General features: G+C 46.2%; 1 protein-coding gene across 15 annotated transcripts in view; it reads right to left on the bottom strand.

The window, feature by feature from the left end:
- Positions 1 to 24,110, bottom strand: part of LOC128703085 (LIM domain-containing protein jub) — a 347,638-nt gene that overhangs the window by 178,121 nt on the left and 145,407 nt on the right. For 2 of the 15 annotated variants that reach the window (XM_070103675.1, XM_070103681.1), the window contains exons 1-2: positions 14,322 to 14,359; positions 4,193 to 4,536 (exon numbers count right to left, since the gene is read on the bottom strand). The exons of 8 other annotated variants lie outside the window; for them this stretch is intronic. Coding sequence is in view for 2 of the 7 variants with exons in the window: in XM_070103681.1 (XP_069959782.1) it covers positions 4,193 to 4,211 (19 nt within the window). In the remaining 5 variants the exon portion in view is untranslated. Of the gene's footprint in view, positions 1 to 4,192; positions 4,537 to 12,788; positions 13,122 to 14,321; positions 14,375 to 24,110 lie in introns of those variants that run through there. 5 more of the 15 variants (XM_070103682.1, XM_070103678.1, XM_070103677.1 and 2 more) reach the window with 5 other exon arrangements.

Here is a 24,110-nt window from a genome sequence, read left to right as displayed (position 1 = left end):
ATTGTGAACTATGGTGATGGTGGTAGTCAACAATGATGACAACACAATATTGTGAACTATGGTGATGGTGGTAGTCAACAATGATGACAACACAATATTGTGAACTATGGTGATGGTGGTAGTCAACAATGACAACACAATATTGTGAACTATGGTGATGGTGGTAGTCAACAATGACAACACAATATTTAGCACTTTAGTTTGATTCTCTGATGACTTGTTTGGTGCTGACAAGTGCCTGAAGTGTCGACAAGTGCCTGAGGTGTCAACAAGTGCCTGAGGTGTCGACAAGTGCCTGAGGTGACAAGTGCCTGAGGTGACAACAAGTGCCTGAGGTGTCGACAAGTGCCTGAGGTGTCAACAAGTGCCTGAGGTGTCAACAAGTACCTGAGGTGTCGACAAGTGCCTGAGGTGTCGACAAGTGCCTGAGGTGTCGACAAGTGCCTAGGGGGTGACAAGTGCCTGAGGTGCCGACAAGTGCCTGAGGTGTCGACAAGTGCCTGAGGTGTTGACAAGTGCCTGAGGTGTCGACAAGTGTTGTCACGGATAAAACACTGTTGAGATCCCTTGGGTATGAATAACTGTTCATTCTTTTGTTGTGTGAGATGTTAGGTTAGGTAAGATTTGTCAGGAAACAGGATAAGTGTTTTCTGACGAGGGTCTACTACGTCTGTAAGGGTGATGGACTTATTACATCTCTACCGACTATGTATTCAAGTGAAGAAGCCTACTGTGTGGGCGAAATGTTTCGGAATAAACTTGCCTAACTATTGCACATGTCTTTGTTACCAACTTGTCGGTATTGTATACCATTATCATATTCTAGTTCTTGTAACTACCAGATCCTTAATAATGATGCATGATAAGCGTGCTATAACAAGTTTGGACACTTCCTGTACTTTGGTCACGCCAAACTGGTCATCAGGGAAGCTAAGCAACGTAGTAGATGCCACTCAGAAATTCATTCAGTTCTACTACCAACACCATAAATAACAACACAGGTAATTGCATCATATATGAAATATTAGCACAAGTCAATGTACCCAGGCAGGACACACACATCACTCTGCCTCGACCCTCTCAATGTACCCAGGCAGGACACACACATCACTCTGCCTCGACCCTCTCAATGTACCCAGGCAGGACACACACATCACTCTGCCTCGACCCTCTCAATGTACCCAGGCAGGACACACACATCACTCTGCCTCGACCTCTCTCAATGTACCCAGGCAGGACATACACATCACTCTGCCTCGACCCTCTCAATGTACCCAGGCAGGACACACACATCACTCTGCCTCGACCTCTCTCAATGTACCCAGGCAGGACACACACATCACTCTGCCTCGACCCTCTCAATGTACCCAGGCAGGACACACACATCACTCTGCCTCGACCTCTCTCAATGTACCCAGGCAGGACATACACATCACTCTGCCTCGACCCTCTCAATGTACCCAGGCAGGACACACACATCACTCTGCCTCGACCTCTCTCAATGTACCCTGGCAGTACACACACATCACTTTGCCTCGACCTCTCTCAATGTACCCAGACAGTACACAAACATCACTCTGCCTCGACCTCTCTCAATGTACCCTGGCAGGATACACACATCACTCTGCCTCGACCTCTCTCAATGTACCCAGACAGTACACAAACATCACTCTGCCTCGACCTCTCTCAATGTACCCTGGCAGGACACACACATCACTCTGCCTCGACCTCTCTCAATGTACCCTGGCAGGACACACATCACTCTGCCTCGACCTCTGTCAATGTACCCTGGCAGGACACAAACATCACTCTGCCTCGACCTCTCTCAATGTACCCTGGCAGGACACACATCACTCTACCTGGACCTCTCTCAATGTACCCAGGCAGGACACACATCACTCAGCCTGGACCTCTCTCAATGTACCCAGGCAGGACACAAACATCACTCTGCCTCGACCTGTCTCAATGTACCCTGGCAGGCCACAAACATCACTCTGCCTCGACCTCTCTCAATGTACCCTGGCAGGACACACACATCACTCTGCCTCGACCTCTCTCAATGTACCCAGGCAGGATACACACATCACTCTGCCTCGACCTCTCTCAATGTACCCTGGCAGTACACACATCACTCTGCATCGACCTCTCTCAATGTACCCTGGCAGGACACACACATCACTCTGCCTCGACCTCTCTCAATGTACCCAGGCAGGATACACACATCACTCTGCCTCGACCTCTCTCAATGTACCCTGGCAGTACACACATCACTCTGCATCGACCTCTCTCAATGTACCCAGGTAGGACACACATCACTCTGCCTCGACCTCTCTCAATGTACCCTGACAGGACACACATCACTCTGTCTCGACCTCTCTCAATGTACCCAGGCAGGACACACATCACTCTGCCTCGACCTCTCTCAATGTACCCTGCCAGGACACAAACATCACTCTGCCTCGGCCTCTCTCAATGTACCCTGGCAGGACACAAACATCACTCTGCCTCGACCTCTCTCAATGTACCCAGGCAGGACACAAACATCACTCTGCCTCGACCTCTCTCAATGTACCCTGGCAGGACACACACATCACTCTGCCTCGACCTCTCTCAATGTACCCTGGCAGAACACAAACATCACTCTGCCTCGACCTCTCTCAATGTACCCTGGCAGAACACAAACATCACTCTGCCTCGACCTCTCTCAATGTACCCTGGCAGGACACACACATCACTCTGCCTCGACCTCTCTCAATGTACCCAGGCAGAACACAAACATCACTCTGCCTCGACCTCTCTCAATGTACCCTGGCAGGACACACACATCACTCTGCCTCGACCTCTCTCAGTGTACCCAGGCAGGACACGAACATCACTCTGCCTCGACCTCTCTCAATGTACCCTGGCAGGACACACACATCACTCTGCCTCGACCTCTCTCAATGTACCCAGGCAGGACACAATCATCACTGCCTCGACCTCTCTCAATGTACCCAGGCAGGACACACACATCACTTTGCCTTGACCTCTCTCAATGTACCCAGGCAGGACACGAACATCACTCTGCCTCGACCTCTCTCAATGTACCCAGGCAGGACACGAACATCACTCTGCCTCGACCTCTCTCAATGTACCCTGGCAGGACACACACATCACTCTGCCTCGACCTCTCTCAATGTACCCAGGCAGGACACAAACATCACTCTGCCTCGACCTCTCTCAATGTACCCTGGCAGGACACACACATCACTCTGCCTCGACCTCTCTCAATGTACCCTGGCAGTACACAATCATCACTGCCTCGACCTCTCTCAATGTACCCAGGCAGGACACAAACATCACTCTGCCTCGACCTCTCTCAATGTACCCAGGCAGGACACAATCATCACTGCCTCGACCTCTCTCAATGTACCCAGGCAGGACACAAACATCACTCTGCCTCGACCTCTCTCAATGTACCCAGGCAGGACACAATCATCACTGCCTCGACCTCTCTCAATGTACCCAGGCAGGACACAAACATCACTCTGCCTCGACCTCTCTCAATGTACCCAGGCAGGACACACACATCACTCTACCTCGACCTCTCTCAATGTACCCAGGCAGGACACACACATCACTCAACCTCGACCTCTCTCAATGTACCCAGGCAGGACACAAACATCATCACCTCTCTCAATGTACCTCGACCTCTCTCAATGTACCCAGGCAGGACACGAACATCACTCTGCCTCGACCTCTCTCAATGTACCCAGGCAGGACACAAACATCACTCTGCCTCGACCTCTCTCAATGTACCCTGGCAGTACACACACATCACTCTGCCTCGACCTCTCTCAATGTACCCAGGCAGGACACACACATCACTCTGCCTCGACCTCTCTCAATGTACCCAGGCAGGACACACACATCACTCTACCTCGACCTCTCTCAATGTACCCAGGCAGGACACACACATCACTCTGCCTCGACCTCTCTCAATGTACCCTGGCAGGACACAATATACCTCGCCTCCGACACTGCATATACAGTACTTATTCTATGAACTGCACTGAGAAAGCCCTTGAGGGAAACATCTTAATGTCTTACAACTTGCATAAATGTGTTAATTTACAAACATTAGGAGGCTTGGTCTTACACAAAGCTGCATGTAAATATAACTACAGTTGAACAGAAGATAAGAAATACTTACATTTGACAACATGGGCCATGTTGGAAGTAGGTCAGAGGAGCTGAGTGAAGGATTGCTGCTTACCACAACATACTATACAAATTCTCAACACCACTGCTTGACACACACACTTGAGTGATACAACATAACTGTGTCATCCCTTCCCTCTGAAGAATATTGCACCACTGTCAGTGTGTGTATGGGCCAGAAACTCTTATTTAGCAAGATTCAACACGTGAGCAGCATGTTACTAATTTTTTTCTATATAAGAGATACATAACGGGAACAAAAACTAACAATGTTTGCCTGTCACACTTTGATCACACAGGATGGATTACATACATTAAGTGATGAAATCTGTCATCCTGAGTTGAGAAAGTTCAGTAGAGGACAAGAATTATACATGAAAATATTATCAAGCATTTCAGTACAGCTTCAGCACTAACAGCAGAGCTAATTTTATAGTACTTAACAACTCTCACGATAGCCCATCCCACATGGAGCAAATAAAAAGTGGGGGTTGAGGGTATTGGGAAGGGGCAGGGAAGGGACAGGGGAAGGGACAGGGGTGGGGGATTGTAAAGGAGTGGAAGATGGCACACTGCCCGCCACTAGTGTTGACAGCTAATCCCCCATCCACACACACAATGTCCCCACATATACATACAGATGATGCTAACACACATACACAGTGATACCCCCCCCCTCACACACACATACTTATGATGCCCACAACACATATGATGCCCACACCACACATGATGCTCACACATATATAAAACAAACAACTATGGCTAGGAAGGGTTGTAACCCAGGAGCATCTGTCCCTGTCATCAGATAGAGACGATATATTACACACTTAGTGAGCTGAGCCACGACATCCTCTGTAAGTTTGAATGTGATGGCAGTATTTATAGTCCCATATTAGAGTATCAATACTCTTAGTGACAAACCCGGATGTACTCCGGCTTCAGGCTCTCGTGTACATGTCTACCTGGAGTCTACCTGGAGATTTTTCCCAGGGTCAACACCCCCGCGGTCCGGTCCTTGACCAGACCTCCCGGTAGATCAAGGTATGATGAACCAGGTTGTTACTGTTGGCAGCACATAATTCAACATAGGAACCACAGCCCGGCTGATCAGGTACTGATTTGAGGTATTTGGGGTCTATTGATAATTCCCCTTATGATGGTGGAAGACTGTTGAACAGTCTTGGACACCTTACACTTATGTTTTAGTGTACTCATGTCGCCCCTTTTTTTTCATTCAGATTATGTTGCACCGTCTGTCTTTTGCTTTTGTAGGGAGTGATTTGTGTGTGCAGATTTGGGACCAGTCCCTCTAGGATTTTCCAGGTGTAGATTATAATGTATTTCTAACGCCTGCGTTCCAATGAGTACACGTCAAGAAACTCCAAACGTTCCCAGAAATTATGGTGCTTGACTGAACTAATACTTGCAGTGAAGGTTCTCTGTACATTCACTAAACCTGCTATTTCACCTGCCTTAAATAGAGTTGTTAGTATACAACAGTATTCCAGCCGAGAAAGAACAAGCAACTTAAAAAGGATAATCATTTTGAAGTTCTCAATATCCATCCTGTCATTTTCCTGGCAGATGTGATATGACACTGTTGTGATTCTTGAAGGTGAGATACTCTGACATTAACATTCCTAAGTCATTCACATTAGTTTTTCGCTCTATTGTATAATTAGAGTTTGTAGTATACTCCGTTTTAGCTATTATTTCCTCAAGTTTTCCATAATGGAGTACATAAAATTTGTCCTCATTGATCATATTGTTTTCCGCAGCCCATTGGAAAACTTGGTTTACATCCGCTTGGAAATTTAGTGTCCTCAGTGGCTGGCATTCTCATGCAGATTCTAGTATCGTCTGCAAAACAAGACACGGTGTTATCTAGAGTTTACATCTCTGTCTATATCTGATATGAGGATGAGGAACCGGATTGGGGGGGGGGGGAGAGTACTGTACCTTGTGGAACACAACTTTTCACTCTAGCAACCTCCGACTTAAGTAGTTTTATCATTACTCTTTGTTCTATTAGTTAGGAAATTGAAGATCCATCTGCCCACTTTTTATTTCTTTAATACACATTTTGTGAGCTATTACACCATGATCGCACTTGTCGAAGGTTCTTGCAAAGTCTGTATACTACATCGGCATTCTGTTTGTCATCCAAGACCATGTCATAGTGGTCCAGTAGTTGTGAGAGGCAGCAGTAACCTGCAGTGAACCCTGGCTTGTGCAACTGTTAGGTATCCATGTACTTGGCGATCTTGCGTCTTAAAACTCTTTCAAAGATTTTTATGATGTGGGCCGTTAGAGCGTTCGCTCTATAATTATTTGCTACTACCTTTATGGAGTGGAGATACATTCATTGTTACTAGCGACTGAGATGACACCTGCGTCTGTGCTCCCTCTCCATGGGATACCTAAGGCACGCGGAAGGGGGTTTCTTACCGTTCTTGGTGAACACGGGGTTCCACGAGTCTGAGCCTGGGGGCAGAGTGCATGGCCATGTCTACACATATGTAAAATATTTCATTAATTACCCTCGTGCACGCCACAACTTTATTTTGAGAAACAACTGAGAGTGAAGTGTTGGAACATAGGATGGTCTACCATCTCCTAAGACACTGGCAACCAAGACATCCCATACAAGCTTGAGTGCCTCTGGGTTTGTACTGATACTCCAATATTGGATTATAAATCCTTTCCAGTCGGAGTTGTTATTAATAAATACGAATTTTCAAGTGTCTCAATACAATGATATCCCAAATACAAAAAGTCAATACACAAAAAGATGCCACCAGGGATGATCTACATGCACATGACCCCTCCCACACACATGATGCCTGCACATAAGTTCACCCCTCCCACACACATGATGCCTGCACATAAGTTCACCCCTCCCACACACATGATGCCTGCACATAAGTTCACAGCTCCCACACACATGATGCCTGCACATAAGTTCACCCCTCCCATACACATGATGCCTGCACATAAGTTCACCCCTCCCACACACATGATGCCTGCACATAAGTTCACCCCTCCCATACACATGATGCCTGCACATAAGTTCACCCCTCCCACACACATGATGCCAGCACATAAGTTCACCCCTCCCACACACATGCCTGCACATAAGTTCACCCCTCCCACACACATGCCAGCACATAAGTTCACCCCTCCCACACACATGATGCCTGTACATAAGTTCACCCCTCCCACACACATGCCTGCACATAAGTTCACCCCTCCCACACACATGATGCCAGCACATAAGTTCACCCCTCCCACACACATGATGCCAGCACATAAGTTCACCCCTCCCACACACATGATGCCAGCACATAAGTTCACCCCTCCCACACACATGATGCCTGCACATAAGTTCACCCCTCCCACACACATGCCAGCACATAAGTTCACCCCTCCCAAAACATGATGCCAGCACATAAGTTCACTCCTCCCACAAACACACATGATGCCAGCACACAATTTCACTCCTCCCACAAACATGATGCCAGCACATAAGTTCACTCCCACAAACACACATGATGCCAGCATATAAGTTCACTCCTCCCACAAACATGATGCCAGCACATAAGTTCACTCCCACAAACACACATGATGCCAGCACATAAGTTCACTCCCACAAACACACATGATGCCAGCATATAAGTTCACTCCTCCCACAAACACACATGATGCCAGCACATAAGTTCACTCCTCCCACAAACACACATGATGCCAGCACACAAGTTCACTCCTCCCACAAACACACATGATGCCAGCACACAAGTTCACTCCTCCCACAAACACACATGATGCCAGCACACAAGTTCACTCCTCCCACAAACATGATGCCAGCACACAAGTTCACCCCTCCCACAAACACACATGATGCCAGCACACAAGTTCGCTCCTCCCACAAACACACATGATGCCAGCACACAAGTTCACTCCTCCCACAAACATGATGCCAGCACACAAGTTCACCCCTCCCACAAACACACATGATGCCAGCACACAAGTTCACCCCTCCCACAAACACACATGATGCCAGCACACAAGTTCGCTCCTCCCACAAACACACATGATGCCAGCACACAAGTTCACTCCTCCCACAAACATGATGCCAGCACACAAGTTCACCCCTCCCACAAACACACATGATGCCAGCACACAAGTTCACCCCTCCCACAAACACACATGATGCCAGCACATAAGTTCACACCTCCCACAAACACACATGATGCCAGCACATAAGTTCACTCCTCCCACAAACACACATGATGCCAGCACACAAGTTCACCCCTCCCACAAACACACATGATGCCAGCACACAAGTTCACTCCTCCCACAAACACACATGATGCCAGCACACAAGTTCACCCCTCCCACAAACACACATGATGCCAGCACATAAGTTCACCCCTCACAAAAACACACATGATGCCAGCACATAAGTTCACTCCTCCCACAAACACACATGATGCCAGCACACAAGTTCACCCCTCCCACAAACACACATGATGCCAGCACATAAGTTCACTCCTCCCACAAACACACATGATGCCAGCACATAAGTTCACCCCTCCCACAAACACACATGATGCCAGCACATAAGTTCACACCTCCCACAAACACACATGATGCCAGCACATAAGTTCACTCCTCCCACAAACACACATGATGCCAGCACATAAGTTCACCCCTCCCACAAACATGATGCCAGCACATAAGTTCACCCCTCCCACAAACACGCACATGATGCCAACACATAAGTTCACCCCTCCCACAAACATGATGCCAGCACATAAGTTCACTCCTCCCACAAACATGATGCCAGCACATAAGTTCACTCCTCCCACAAACACGCACATGATGCCAGCACATAAGTTCACTCCTCCCACAAACACGCACATGATACCAGCACATAAGTTCACCCCTCCCACAAACACACATGATGCCAGCACACAAGTTCACCCCTCCCACAAACACACATGATGCCAGCACATAAGTTCACCCCTCCCACAAACACGCACATGATGCCAGCACATAAGTTCACTCCTCCCACAAACACACATGATGCCAGCACATAAGTTCACTCCTCCCACAAACACACATGATGCCAGCACATAAGTTCACTCCTCCCACAAACACACATGATGCCAGCACATAAGTTCACTCCTCCCACAAACACACATGCCAGCACATCAGTTCACTCCTCCCACAAACACACATGATGCCAGCACATAAGTTCACTCCTCCCACAAACACACATGATGCCAGCACACAAGTTCACCTCTCCCACAAACACACATGATGCCAGCACACAAGTTCACCCCTCCCACAAACACACATGATGCCAGCACACAAGTTCACCTCTCCCACAAACACACATGATGCCAGCACACAAGTTCACACCTCCCACAAACACACATGATGCCAGCACATAAGTTCAGCCTTCCCACAAACACACATGATGCCAGCACACAAGTTCACTCCTCCCACAAACACACATGATGCCAGCACACAAGTTCACTCCTCCCACAAACACACATGATGCCAGCACACAAGTTCACTCCTCCCACAAACACACATGATGCCAGCACACAAGTTCACCCCTCCCACAAACACACATGATGCCAGCACATAAGTTCACCCCTCCCACAAACACACATGATGCCAGCACACAAGTTCACTCCTCCCACAAACATGATGCCAGCACACAAGTTCACTCCTCCCACAAACACACATGATGCCAGCACATAAGTTCACTCCTCCCACAAACACGCACATGATGCCAGCACATAAGTTCACCCCTCCCACAAACACACATGATGCCAGCACATAAGTTCACCCCTCCCACAAACATGATGCCAGCACACAAGTTCACTCCTCCCACAAACACGCACATGATGCCAGCACATAAGTTCACCCCTCCCACAAACACACATGTTGCCAGCACATAAGTTCACCCCTCCCACAAACACACATGATGCCAGCACATAAGTTCACCCCTCCCACAAACATGATGCCAGCACATAAGTTCACCCCTCCCACAAACACACATGATGCCAGCACACAAGTTCACCCCTCCCACAAACATGATGCCAGCACATAAGTTCACTCCTCCCACAAACACGCACATGATGCCAGCACATAAGTTCACTCCTCCCACAAACATGATGCCAGCACACAAGTTCACCCCTCCCACAAACATGATGCCAGCACATAAGTTCACCCCTCCCACAAACACACATGATGCCAGCACATAAGTTCACTCCTCCCACAAACACGCACATGATGCCAGCACATAAGTTCACCCCTCCCACAAACATGATGCCAGCACATAAGTTCACCCCTCCCACACACATGATGCCTGCACATAAGTTCACCCCTCCCACACACATGCCAGCACATAAGTTCACCCCTCCCAAAACATGATGCCAGCACATAAGTTCACTCCTCCCACAAACACGCACATGATGCCAGCACATAAGTTCACCCCTCCCACAAACACACATGATGCCAGCACATAAGTTCACTCCTCCCACAAACACGCACATGATGCCAGCACACAAGTTCACTCCTCCCACAAACATGATGCCAGCACATAAGTTCACTCCTCCCACAAACACACATGATGCCAGCACATAAGTTCACTCCTCCCACAAACACGCACATGATGCCAGCACATAAGTTCACTCCTCCCACAAACACACATGATGCCAGCACATAAGTTCACTCCTCCCACAAACACACATGATGCCAGCACATAAGTTCACTCCTCCCACAAACACACATGATGCCAGCACATAAGTTCACTCCTCCCACAAACACGCACATGATGCCAGCACATAAGTTCACCCCTCCCACAAACACACATGATGCCAGCACATAAGTTCACTCCTCCCACAAACACACATGATGCCAGCACATAAGTTCACTCCTCCCACAAACACGCACATGATGCCAGCACATAAGTTCACCCCTCCCACAAACATGATGCCAGCACATAAGTTCACCCCTCCCACACACATGATGCCTGCACATAAGTTCACCCCTCCCACAAACACGCACATGATGCCAGCACATAAGTTCACTCCTCCCACAAACACGCACATGATGCCAGCACATAAGTTCACCCCTCCCACAAACACACATGATGCCAGCACATAAGTTCACTCCTCCCACAAACACGCACATGATGCCAGCACATAAGTTCACTCCTCCCACAAACACGCACATGATGCCAGCACATAAGTTCACCCCTCCCACAAACACACATGATGCCAGCACATAAGTTCACCCCTCCCACAAACACACATGATGCCAGCACATAAGTTCACTCCTCCCACAAACACGCACATGATGCCAGCACATAAGTTCACTCCTCCCACAAACACGCACATGATGATAGCACATAAGTTCACCCCTCCCACAAACACACATGATGCCAGCACATAAGTTCACCCCTCCCACAAACATGATGCCAGCACATAAGTTCACCCCTCCCACAAACACACATGATGCCAGCACATAAGTTCACCCCTCCCACAAACACACATGATGCCAGCACATAAGTTCACCCCTCCCACAAACATGATGCCAGCACATAAGTTCACCCCTCCCACAAACATGATGCCAGCACATAAGTTCACTCCTCCCACAAACACACATGATGCCAGCACATAAGTTCACTCCTCCCACAAACACACATGATGCCAGCACATAAGTTCACCCCTCCCACAAACACACATGATGCCAGCACATAAGTTCACCCCTCCCACAAACACGCACATGATGCCAGCACATAAGTTCACTCCTCCCACAAACACACATGATGCCAGCACATAAGTTCACTCCTCCCACAAACACGCACATGATGCCAGCACATAAGTTCACTCCTCCCACAAACACGCACATGATGCCAGCACATAAGTTCACCCCTCCCACAAACACGCACATGATGCCAGCACATAAGTTCACCCCTCCCACAAACACGCACATGATGCCAGCACATAAGTTCACTCCTCCCACAAACACGCACATGATGCCAGCACATAAGTTCACTCCTCCCACAAACATGATGCCAGCACATAAGTTCACTCCTCCCACAAACATGATGCCAGCACACAGGTTCACTCCTCCCACAAACACACATGATGCCAGCACATAAGTTCACCCCTCCCACAAACACACATGATGCCAGCACATAAGTTCACTCCTCCCACAAACACGCACATGATGCCAGCACATAAGTTCACTCCTCCCACAAACACGCACATGATGCCAGCACACAAGTTCACTCCTCCCACAAACACGCACATGATGCCAGCACATAAGTTCACCCCTCCCACAAACATGATGCCAGCACATAAGTTCACCCCTCCCACAAACACACATGATGCCAGCACATAAGTTCACCCCTCCCACAAACACGCACATGATGCCAGCACACAAGTTCACCTCTCCCACAAACACGCACATGATGCCAGCACACAAGTTCACATGATATACACGATGCCCCTCAAATGATCTACACACTCGATACCCCAACATTAAGGTCTAAACAAACATACAAAGGTTTGACATATTTTCTACAACTTGACACTTGCAGCAGCAGCAGCAGCAGCCACCTTCCCTTCCTAACACACGGTGTTGGTGGTAGCAGCAGCAGGAGGGCAGACACAAGCAGCAGCAGCAGGGAGGGCAGACACAAGCAGCAGCAGCAGCAGGGAGGGCAGACACAAGCAGCAGCAGCAGCAGGGAGGGCAGACACAAGCAGGAGCAGAAGTGTGAGTGAAGGAGGAGGTTGACAAGTGAACACAACCTGTTGCTGCCACTCCTCCCACACACTTGACTACACGTGACTCCCTCCAGTTGTTCCTTCACTATAACCTCAAGATCAGCTGAGCCTGACACAGGTCGCTCACCACACACACACACACACACACACACACACACACACACACACACACACACACACACACACACGCCACACACACACACACACACACACACACACACACACAACCACACACCACACACACACACACACACACACCACACACCACACACACACACACACACACACACACACACACACACACGCCACACACACACACACCACACACACACACACACACACACCACACACCACACACACACACACACACACACACACCACACACCACACACCACACACCACACACACACACACACCACACACACACACACCACACACACACACACACACACACCACACACCACACACACACACACACCACACACACACACACCACACACACACACACACACACACACACACACACACGCCACACACACCACACACCACACACACACACACACACACACCACACACAACACACACACACACACACACACACACACACACACACACACACACACCACACACACACACACACACACACACACACACACACACACACACACACACACACACCACACACCACACACACACACACACACACACACACACACACACACACACACACACGCCACACACACACGCACGCACCACAGACACACACACACACGCACCACACACACACACACACACCACACACACACACACACACACACACACACACACACACACACACACCACACACATACACGCCACACACACACACCCCACACACACACACACCACACACACACCACACACCACACACACACACACACACACACACACACACACACACACACACACACACACACCACACACCACACACACACACACACACACACACACACACGCCACACACACACACACCACACACCACACACCACACACACACACACACACACCACACACACACACACACACACACACACACACACACTCCTGACAGTACTATTGGCTGGTGTTTGTCTTCCGGGAACATATAATGTGGCACCAGGGTAGATACCACAATACTCAGGCGTGGTGGTGACACCTCCTGCCCGCCTACCAACACTGCTACGGACGGTGGAAGAGGTGCAGCAGTACGTAAGAGTGAAGGTGTCATCACTTACAACACCCTCCTTCCATCTCCCCAAACACACTCACACAAACACTATATACACACACAGTATCAGTGCAGGGCGCACGCCCGCTCCCTCCCGTCTCAGCAGTTATACTGGCAACTAACACAGAGGGCCCCTACACCCATCCCTCACCCTCTCCTACCATCCATCCTCCCCACTAACATCCCTCCTCCTCCTCCTCCAACTCCCACAGTGCCACCACTAACATTCTTGGTAACTGTACAATAATCATACTAACGAGAAAGTGTTACGCCACAGTCTTACATCATGTGGTATTTAACAGTGTAAAGTATTCTTGGTATAGGATCGTTGACGGGCAGCGCCAGGTAGTGGTACATACCCACACTTTGGTATACCCACGTACCATGTTTTATATACATGTGTCACTAAACAAACACACACACACACACACACTGACGACACTGGAGGACAGGAGGGTCAGGGGAGACATAACGACATACAAAACACTGCGTGGAATAGACAAGGTGGACAGAGACAAGTTGTTCTAGAGATGGGACACAGAAACAAGGGGTCACAATTGGAAGTTGAAGACTCGGATGAGCCACAGGGATGTTAGGAAGTATTTCTTCAGTCATAGAGTGGTCAGGAAGTGGAACAGTCTGGCGAGTGATGTAGTGGAGGCAGGAACCATACATAGCTTTAAGACGAGGTATGATAAAGCTCATGGAGCAGGGAGAGGACCTAGTAGCGTTCAGTGAAGGGGTGGGGCCAGGAGCTGAGTCTCGACCCCTGCAACTACAATTGAGTACACACACACACACACACACACACACACACACACACACACACACACACACACACACACACACACACACACACACACAAATATTAAATCAAACATAACACCTGATCCACCAACACTTGAATCATAACACCTGATCCACCAACACTTGAATCATAACACCTGATCCACCAACACTTGAATCATAACACCTGATCCACCAACACTTGAATCATAACACCTGATCCACCAACACTTGAATCATAACACCTGATCCACCAACACTTGAATCATAACACCTGATCCACCAACACTTGAATCATAACACCTGATCCACCAACACTTGAATCATAACACCTGATCCACCAACACTTGAATCATAACACCTGATCCACCAACACTTGAATCATAACACCTGATCCACCAACACTTGAATCATAACACCTGATCCACCAACACTTGAATCATAACACCTGATCCACCAACACTTGAATCATAACACCTGATCCACCAACACTTGAATCATAACACCTGATCCACCAACACTTGAATCATAACACCTGATCCACCAACACTTGAATCATAACACCTGATCCACCAACACTTGAATCATAACACCTGATCCGCCTATATCTACGTAGATTTTAAGACTAGAATAAGTTTTGCCATAAGTGTCGTACATCTTACGGTCTTCAGATTATTTTATGTTCCTTTTATGTATTGTAATTCTCAAAGACGTGAACTTGGACCTTCGTTAAAGCATATATATTTTCTGCAATTGTTTTGATAGTACTTTTGTGGAGCGGGACTATATCCGTATTTTGTTATTGACTGGAGTGACTGGGCACAGAGCAGGTCGCTCCTGCCTCTCACAACTACTGGATCACTATGATATGATCTTGGATGCACTGGATGAAAAACAGATTGAAGATGTAATATACACAGACTTTCCAAAAGTCTTTGATAAGTGGGATCATGGCGTAATAGCGCACAAAATATGTGCTAGAGGAATAACTGGCAAAATGGGGTGATGGATCTTCAACTTTCTAGCCAATCTAACACAAAGAGTAGTGGTAAACTGAGTTCAATCAGAAGGTGCCATAGTGAGAAGCTCTGTTCCACAAGGCACAGTACTCGCCCCCATCCTGTTCCTCATCCTCATATCAGACAAAAAGATGTAATCCACAGCACCGTGTCATCCTTTGCAGACGATACTAGGATCTGCACGAGACTCATCTACAGAGGACGCGGTTAACCTCCAAGATATAAACCAAGTTTTCCAGTGGGCAACGGAAAACAATGTGATGTTCAATGAAGACAAATTCCAACTACTCCGTTATGGAAACCTGGAGAAAATAATACCTAGAACTGAGTATACTTCAAACTCTGATCATACAATAGAGCGAAAAAATAATGTAAGGGACCTGGGAGTAGTAATGTCTGAGGATCTCACTTTCAAGGATCACAACAGTGCCACAATCACAAGTGCGAAGAAAATGATAGGATGGATAATGAGAACGTTCAAAACAAGAGATGCCAAGCCAATGATGATCCTTTTCAAATCACTTCTCTCTAGGATGGAATATTGCTGTACATTAACATCTCCGTTCAAAGCAGGTGAAACTGCCGATCTAGAGGGTATACAGAGAACCTTTACTGGGAATGTAAGTTCTATCAAGCACCTTAACTACTGGGAACGCTTGGAAGCACTTGACCTGGACTCGTTGGAACGCAGGCGAGATATATATATTATAATCTACAATTGGAAAATCCTAAAAGGAATAGTCTTGAATCTGCACACAGAAATCACTCCCTACGAATGTAAAAGACTGGGCAGGCGGTTCAAAATACCCCCAATGAAAAGTAGAGGAGCCATTGGTACATTAAGAGAAAACACCATAAATGTCCGGGGCCCAAGACTGTTCAACAGGCTCGCACCAAGCATAAGGGGAATTACCAATAGGCCCCTGGCTGCCATTCAGAGGGAGCTGGACAGATACTTTAAAGTCGGTGCCGAATCAGCCGGGCTGTGGTTCGTACGTTGGACTAAATGCGGCCAGTAGTAACAGCCTAATTGATCAGGCCCTGATCCACCGAGAGGCCTGGTCGTGGACCGGGCCGCGGGGCTGTTGATCCCCGGAATACCCTCCAGGTAGACTTGTGTGTCCACACTGTCTCTACACAATATTGAAGGCAGATGGTAGTGTTTTATCGTAATTTTTGATGGACATGGAGTACGTGAGAGTGTGGCTGGGTCACACTGCATATACTAGCAACAGCTTCTCCAAGTGGAAAGTGGCTTCACGGGTATGACAGCAACACTTGCTCACGCTCTTAAAGAGTTTTGCATCTAAGTCATTAAAGAATAACTGGGATAGTCAATCATTACTGAGAACAATGAGCCACAGAGTCGAGTTATAACTGCAATATCTCCTTAACTTCACTACTACTGTCAGGTTAAGATACCATTTGTCTTGGATTTCCTATACAAGACAAATGTGGCAGGTAGCCACTTAAGTCAAAACTTACTGAAGGAATAAAAATAAAAATACCAACCATACACACAGAGACGGGGGGGGGGGAGTCCAAAAGTGTTGAGGCCGGGGGGGGGATAATTATCTTCACCAGGTGCCAGATGAACCAAGTTGTGATGGATAAGTGGGGCAGCGGGCCTCCAGCAGCAACAACCTGGTTGACCAGGCAAGTACCAGACGAGCCTGGCCCATGGCCGGGCTCCAAGAGCAGTGAAACTCTCGAAACTCTTCACAGGTAAGGTATATAACATTCACAGCACGTATTAGCTCAATCAATCACTTTAATTAACAGGAATGTTTGAAATTCCTTGACCTATACTCCTTGGAATGTAGGCGAGAAAAGTACATAATAATCTACATGATAATGATAGATGGGTCACAAATTTGTACACAGAAGTCACTCCCTACAAGAGCAAAAGATTAGGCAGACAGTACAACATATCAACGTAAACCAGGGGTACCATGACTGTACTAAGATAAACACAACAAGTGCTAGCGGCCCAAGACTATTTAACAGCCTCTTTTCATACATAAGGGGAATTACCAATGGACCTCTGGTTGTTTTCAACAGGGATCTGGACGGATACCTAAAGTCAGTATCCGATTAGCTGGGCTGTGGTTTGTACGGTAGATTGCATGCGACCAGCAGCAACAGCTTGGTTGATCAGGCCCTGATCCACCGGGAGGCCTGGTCGAAGACCGGGCCGGCCAGATGAGTTATTTTCCAGTTATAACAGATTTTAATGATTCGAAGTTTTTCAACTATTGTTCTACGGTGTCAAATTTGGTGCCAGCACTGGAAACTTGACGGGTATTATCCTAGTGCCATGATGCCCCAGCCATTAAATAATGAACCCCTTCAGAAGACCTAAACTAAAATTTATTTGATAAATGACACTTATGAGGCACTTATGACACTGGAGGCCTGGTCACAGACCGGGCCGTGGGGGCGTTGACCCCCGGAACTCTCTCCAGGTAAACTCCAGGTATGATTTCACGGGGATAAAAATATGAGAGAGTTTTACACACAAAATGGTGAAGGTCGCAACTGCTGCACACATAAATATTTATCTACCGTCTATGAATTAAAAGACAACAATTATGAAGTATGAAGCCTCGCCACTGAGAGTTTTGGAAGTTACAGAAGACATTCCAGGATGCTGGGAATGTGTTTAACAAGTATAATCACAAGGTACCTGCACATACCAACTGATCCAAGAATCTGGTCCTAGTTACACTACACAAATTTAAAACTCTGAAACAGATCGGTCGAGACCGAGTTACGAGCGAAACAAAAACTAAAAGTTGAAGAAAAAACTTGAGGCAAGTGCTTAAAGGTCGCACTTTGTGGGTAACTAATAATAGCAAAAATAACTAGAGTATATTACTTGTTACTAACAATCAGCACTTCCACTACCAACACTACAAGTATCACCACTACAAGTATCACCACTACAAGTATCACAAGTATCACCACTACAAGTATCACCACAAGTATCACCACTACAAGTATCACTACAAGTATCACCACTACAAGTATCACCACTACAAGTATCACCACAAGTATCACCACTACAAGTATCACCACTACAAGTATCACCACAAGTATCACCACTACAAGTATCACCACTACAAGTATCACCACAAGTATCACCACTACAAGTATCACCACTACAAGTATCACCACAAGTATCACCACTACAAGTATCACAAGTATCACCACTACAAGTATCACAAGTATCACCACTACAAGTATCACCACTACAAGTATCACCACTACAAGTATCACCACTACAAGTATCACTACAAGTATCACCACTACAAGCATCACCACTACAAGTATCATCACTACAAGTATCACCACTACAAGTATCATCACTACAAGTATCACCACTAAAAGCATCACCACTACAAGTATCACCACTACAAGTATCACCACTACAAGTATCACCACTACAAGTATCACCACAAGTATCACCACTACAGGTATAACCACTACAAGTATCACCACTACAAGTATCACCACTACAGGTATAAGCACTACAAGTATCACCACAAGTATCACCACTACAAGCATCACCACTACAAGTATCACCAAAAGTATCACCACTACAAGTATAACCACTACAAGTATCACCACTACAAGCATCACCACTACAAGTATCACCACTACAAGTATCACCACTACAAGCATCACCACTACAAGTATCACCAAAAGTATCACCACTACAAGTATAACCACTACAAGTATCACCACTACAAGCATCACCACTACAAGTATCACCACTACAAGTATCACCACAAGTATCACCACTACAGGTATAACCACTACAAGTATCACCACTACAAGTATCACCACTACAGGTATAACCACTACAAGTATCACCACAAGTATCACCACAAGTATCACCACTACAAGCATCACCACTACAAGTATCACCAAAAGTATCACCACTACAAGTATAACCACTACAAGTATCACCACTACAAGCATCACCACTACAAGTATCACCACTACAAGTATCACCACTACAAGCATCACCACTACAAGTATCACCAAAAGTATCACCACTACAAGTATAACCACTACAAGTATCACCACTACAAGCATCACCACTACAAGCATCACCACTACAAGTATCACCACTACAAGTATAACCACTACAAGCATCACCACTACAAGCATCACCACTACAAGTATCACCACTACAAGCATCACCACTACAAGTATCACCAATACAAGCATCACCACTACAAGTATCACCACTACAGGTATAACCACTACAAGTATCACCACTACAAGTATCACCACTACAAGTATCACCACAAGTATCACCACTACAAGCATCACCACTACAAGTATCACCACAAGTATCACCACTACAAGTATAACCACTACAAGTATCACCACTACAAGCATCACCACTACAAGTATCATCACTACAAGTATCACCACTACAAGTATCACCACAAGTATCACCACTACAAGTATAACCACTACAAGTATCACCACTACAAGCATCACCACTACAAGTATCATCACTACAAGCATCACCACTACAAGTATCATCACTACAAGCATCACCACTACAAGTATCACCAAAAGTATCACCACTACAAGTATAACCACTACAAGTATCACCACTACAAGCATCACCACTACAAGTATCACCACTACAAGTATCACCACTACAAGTATCACCACTACAAGGATCACCACAACAAGTATCACCACTACAAGTATCACCACAAGTAAAACCACTACAAGTATCACCACTACAAGTATCACCACTACAAGTATCACCACTACAAGGATCACCACAACAAGTATCACCACTACAAGTATCACCACTACAAGTATCACCACTACAAGGATCACCACAACAAGTATCACCACTACAAGTATCACCACAACAAGTATCACCACAACAAGTATCACCACTACAAGGATCACCACAACAAGTATCACCACTACAAGTATCACCACTACAAGTATCACAAGTATAACCACTACAAGTATCACCACTACAAGTATCACCACTACAAGGATCACCACAACAAGTATCACCACTACAAGTATCACCACTACAAGGATCACCACAACAAGTATCACCACAACAAGTATCACCACAACAAGTATCACCACTACAAGTATCACCACTACAAGTATCACCACTACAAGTATCACCACTACAAGCATCACCACTACAAGTATCACCACTACAAGGATCACCACAACAAGTATCACCACTACAAGCATCACCACAACAAGGATCACCACTACAAGGATCACCACTACAAGCATCACCACTACAAGCATCACCACTACAAGGATCACCACTACAAGGATCACCACTACAAGCATCACCACTACAAGCATCACCACTACAAGGATCACTACAAGCATCACTACAAGGATCACTACAAGCATCACCACTACAAGCATCACCACTACAAGCATCACCACTACAAGCATCACCACTACAAGCATCACCACTACAAGCATCACCACTACAAGCATCACCACTACAAGCATCACCACTACAAGGATCACCACTACAAGGATCGCCACTACAAGCATCACCACTACAAGGATCACCACTACAAGGATCACCACTACAAGGATCACCACTACAAGGATCACCACTACAAGGATCACCACTACAAGGATCACTACAAGCATCACCACTACAAGCATCACCACTACAAGGATCACCACAAGTATCACCACTACAAGCATCACCACAACAAGTATCACCACTACAAGGATCACCACTACAAGGATCACCACTACAAGGATCACCACTACAAGCATCACCACTACAAGCATCACCACTACAAGGATCACCACTAAAAGCATCACCACTACAAGTATCACCACTACAAGGATCACCACTACAAGGATCACCACTACAAGGATCACTACAACAAGTATCACCACTACAAGTATCACCACTGCAAGTATCACCACTACAAGCATCACCACTACAAGTATCACCACTACAAGCATCACCACAGCAAGTATCACCACTACAAGGATCACTACAACAAGTATCACCACTACAAGCATGACCACTACAAGTATCACCACAACAAGTATCACCACTACAAGGATCACTACAACAAGTATCACCACTACAAGCATCACCACAACAAGTATCACCACTACAAGTATCACCACTACAAGCATCACCACAAGTATCACCACTACAAGCATCACCACAACAAGTATCACCACTACAGGCATCACCACTACAAGTATCACCACTACAAGCATCACCACAACAAGTATCACCACAACAAGTATCACCACTACAAGTATCACCACTACAGGCATCACCACTACAAGTATCACCACAACAAGTATCACCACTACAAGTATCACCACTACAAGCATCACCACAAGTATCACCACTACAAGCATCACCACAACAAGTATCACCACTACAAGCATCACCACAACAAGTATCACCACTACAAGTATCACCACTACAAGGATCACTACAACAAGTATCACCACTACAAGCATGACCACTACAAGTATCACCACAACAAGTATCACCACTACAAGGATCACTACAACAAGTATCACCACTACAAGCATCACCACAACAAGTATCACCACTACAAGTATCACCACTACAAGCATCACCACAACAAGTATCACCACTACAAGGATCACTACAACAAGTATCACCACTACTAGGATCACTACAACAAGTATCACCACTACTAGAATCACTACAACAAGTATCACCACTACAAGGATCACTACAACGAGTATCACCACTATCACACCAAGATACAATAACCAGTATCACCACTATCACACAAAGATACAATAACCAGTATCACCACTATCACACCAAGATACAATAACCAGTATCACCACTATCACACCAAGATACAATAACCAGTATCACCACTATCACACCAAGATACAATAACCAGTATCACCACTATCACACCAAGATACAATAACCAGTATCACCACTATCACACCAAGATACAATAACCAGTATCACCACTATCACACCAAGATACAATAACCAGTATCACCACTATCACACCAAGATACAATAACCAGTATCACCACTATCACACCAAGATACAATAACCAGTATCACCACTATCACACCAAGATACAATAACCAGTATCACCACTATCACACCAAGATACAATAACCAGTATCACCACTATCACACCAAGATACAATAACCAGTATCACCACTATCACACCAAGATACAATAACCAGTATCACCACTATCACACCAAGATACAATAACCAGTATCACCACTATCACACCAAGATACAATAACCAGTATCACCACTATCACACCAAGATACAATAACCAGTATCACCACTATCACACCAAGATACAATAACCAGTATCACCACTATCACACCAAGATACAATAACCAGTATCACCACTATCACACCAAGATACAATAACCAGTATCACCACTATCACACCAAGATACAATAACCAGTATCACCACTATCACACCAAGATACAATAACCAGTATCACCACTATCACACCAAGATACAATAACCAGTATCACCACTATCACACCAAGATACAATAACCAGTATCACCACTATCACACCAAGATACAATAACCAGTATCACCACTATCACACCAAGATACAATAACCAGTATCACCACTATCACACCAAGATACAATAACCAGTATCACCACTATCACACCAAGATACAATAACCAGTATCACCACTATCACACCAAGATACAATAACCAGTATCACCACTATCACACCAAGATACAATAACTAGTATCACCACTATCACACCAAGATACAATAACCAGTATCACCAATATCACACCAAGATACAATAACCAGTATCACCACTATCACACCAAGATACAATAACTAGTATCACCACTATCACACCAAGATACAATAACCAGTATCACCAATATCACACCAAGATACAATAACCAGTATCACCACTATCACACCAAGATACAATAACTAGTATCACCACTATCACACCAAGATACAATAACCAGTATCACCACTATCAC

The sequence above is a fragment of the Cherax quadricarinatus genome, chromosome 86 (assembly GCF_038502225.1).
Source record: "Cherax quadricarinatus isolate ZL_2023a chromosome 86, ASM3850222v1, whole genome shotgun sequence".
NCBI lineage: Eukaryota > Metazoa > Arthropoda > Malacostraca > Decapoda > Parastacidae > Cherax > Cherax quadricarinatus.
Note: the sequence above shows the minus strand (reverse complement) of the source record. Positions and strands in the feature narration are given on the sequence as shown.